General features: G+C 35.8%; 1 protein-coding gene across 1 annotated transcript in view; it reads left to right on the top strand.

Moving 5' to 3' along the window:
• Positions 1–1,226, top strand: part of LOC127860605 (uncharacterized) — a 14,484-nt gene extending 13,258 nt beyond the window's left edge. Inside the window, exons 2-3 of the mRNA XM_052398800.1 lie at positions 1–24; positions 625–1,226. The exon at positions 1–24 is cut by the window's left edge and continues 68 nt beyond it. Of these exons, the coding sequence (XP_052254760.1) occupies positions 1–24; positions 625–1,052 (452 nt within the window). The 3' untranslated portion in view covers positions 1,053–1,226. The remainder of the gene's footprint in view (positions 25–624) is intronic.
• The last annotated feature ends 624 nt before the right edge of the window (positions 1,227–1,850 follow it).

Genomic DNA, 1,850 nt, shown 5'->3' on the forward strand with positions numbered 1-1,850 from the left:
CTGGCGCCCGATCCAATAATCTAGGCAAGACGTTTATAATAAGTCATATTGTATACGCTTCATGTATAACGATTCGTATGTCTTATAAAATTCTTTGTGGACAAAAAGGTGGATGGTATTGTTCATCGAACACTTTTAACTGTGCCCTTGAAAATAAACAAAGCAAATATAGGAAAAAACTTTGAATTTTGAATATAGCAATTATTGATTTCCTCAAAATGTCGTTTATTTGAGTTTGAACCTATTTATTTTAGCTCGATATAGTCGAAAGCCTCAAGCTTATTGAAAAGCTTTCGAGTGCGTTTTCTGGGCCTAGAACCAGTAATTGGTGTCTTTTGGGGAGATTTCAAGAACGCTCCCTTAGTGTGGATCGAAACCGTGACCTCCCCGATCGCTTGGCGGTCACCATATCCATTACGCCACGGCAACCTTTTATTTTGAGCTACGTTATCATTTTCCGACACCACAAAGGACAATACATACAACCCAATATTAACACTCAAAATATTAAGCTGAGAACATTAACTAATGTATTTTTTAATTTAATAGACAATATTTCGCAAGTTAAGTAAAAATATATACTATTTGTACAACAACGCGTTCAAAATTGTTCACTTTTTTCAGACTATTTAGAATCTTCGCCGAATCTAAATGACAGACTGGACAAAATCAGATCGTTGTACGCATTCATGAACGAGGCAGATGAAACTCCCGAAAAGCGACGGTCGTTGTTACGCTTTGGAAAAAGACGGTCCTTGTTCCGTTTCGGCAAGCGAGGAAGCATCCTTCGATTCGGAAAGAGAAGCGGGTATGCGCCATACACATCAGACGACTACTTACCTTACTACCCATCTCAAAGCTTTGACGGGCCTCGAGACTTTGATGAGTTTGGTCTGCCAGAAAAGCGGAGTACATTGTTTAGGTTCGGCAAGAAATCGAGCGGCGTGGACATGAAAGACTTTGAGCGTGACAATAGCAAGAAGCCGCACACACCTTGGCGATTTGGTCGTGAGGAGGAGGAGGAGGATTTATCTAGCGAGAAAACCGATTGATGTATATCAATGTCTTTAACATGCATCGTTCGTGATGCTACATTACTACGCCATTGACTGACTCCTTACACCGTTGCTCTTTAATAATGACGATCTTTTTTAAAAAAAAAACATAATCCTTCAACTGAAACTAATTCTTATTAACGTCATACATAATAAAATAATACATCAATAGCTTCTGTGTTTTTATGCTTATTTGAATTTTTTTTTCAAGAAACGTTAAATCTACAAACATTGGTTTGTTATACAATATTATACAAAACCTAGTGTTAAACTTGTTGAATGGCAATTTTTGTATTAAATTTGAAGTATTCCAATCACCAAACGTCAATATCATACTTCTATGTAACAAATATATTTTGACAATGTTTAGTGCAGCGCGTTTATCAATTTGTTCGACTTTTTTTAACCCACAACACGTAGCAAGCATTACTGAAATAGCTTGCATAAATATTTGGAAGAAAAAATAAGTAAGACAAATAAAGAGGTGTAACAATTAACACATAAGTAAAAAACTTCACCAACCCAAAGCCAGGTTAAGTAGTCATGGTATTAGTATATCTGATTTTGCAAGATGTAACATACGCACGAATTATGAAACATCATTAGATTTAATATTAAATATCAATTTACAATACGAAGATGAAAATAAATCGAATGTGGCACTTCGCTTGTTGACGATCAACTATGGTTATAAGGTGCTTGAAAATGGTATTGCGTTAGTGTTTATTGTAACCACCTTTCAATAAGTGTAGATTCAAAATTGCGTTAGCGTTAAAATCGTCGACAGACCAAAAA

The sequence above is a fragment of the Dreissena polymorpha genome, chromosome 15 (genome assembly GCF_020536995.1).
Source record: "Dreissena polymorpha isolate Duluth1 chromosome 15, UMN_Dpol_1.0, whole genome shotgun sequence".
NCBI classification, from domain to species: domain Eukaryota; kingdom Metazoa; phylum Mollusca; class Bivalvia; order Myida; family Dreissenidae; genus Dreissena; species Dreissena polymorpha.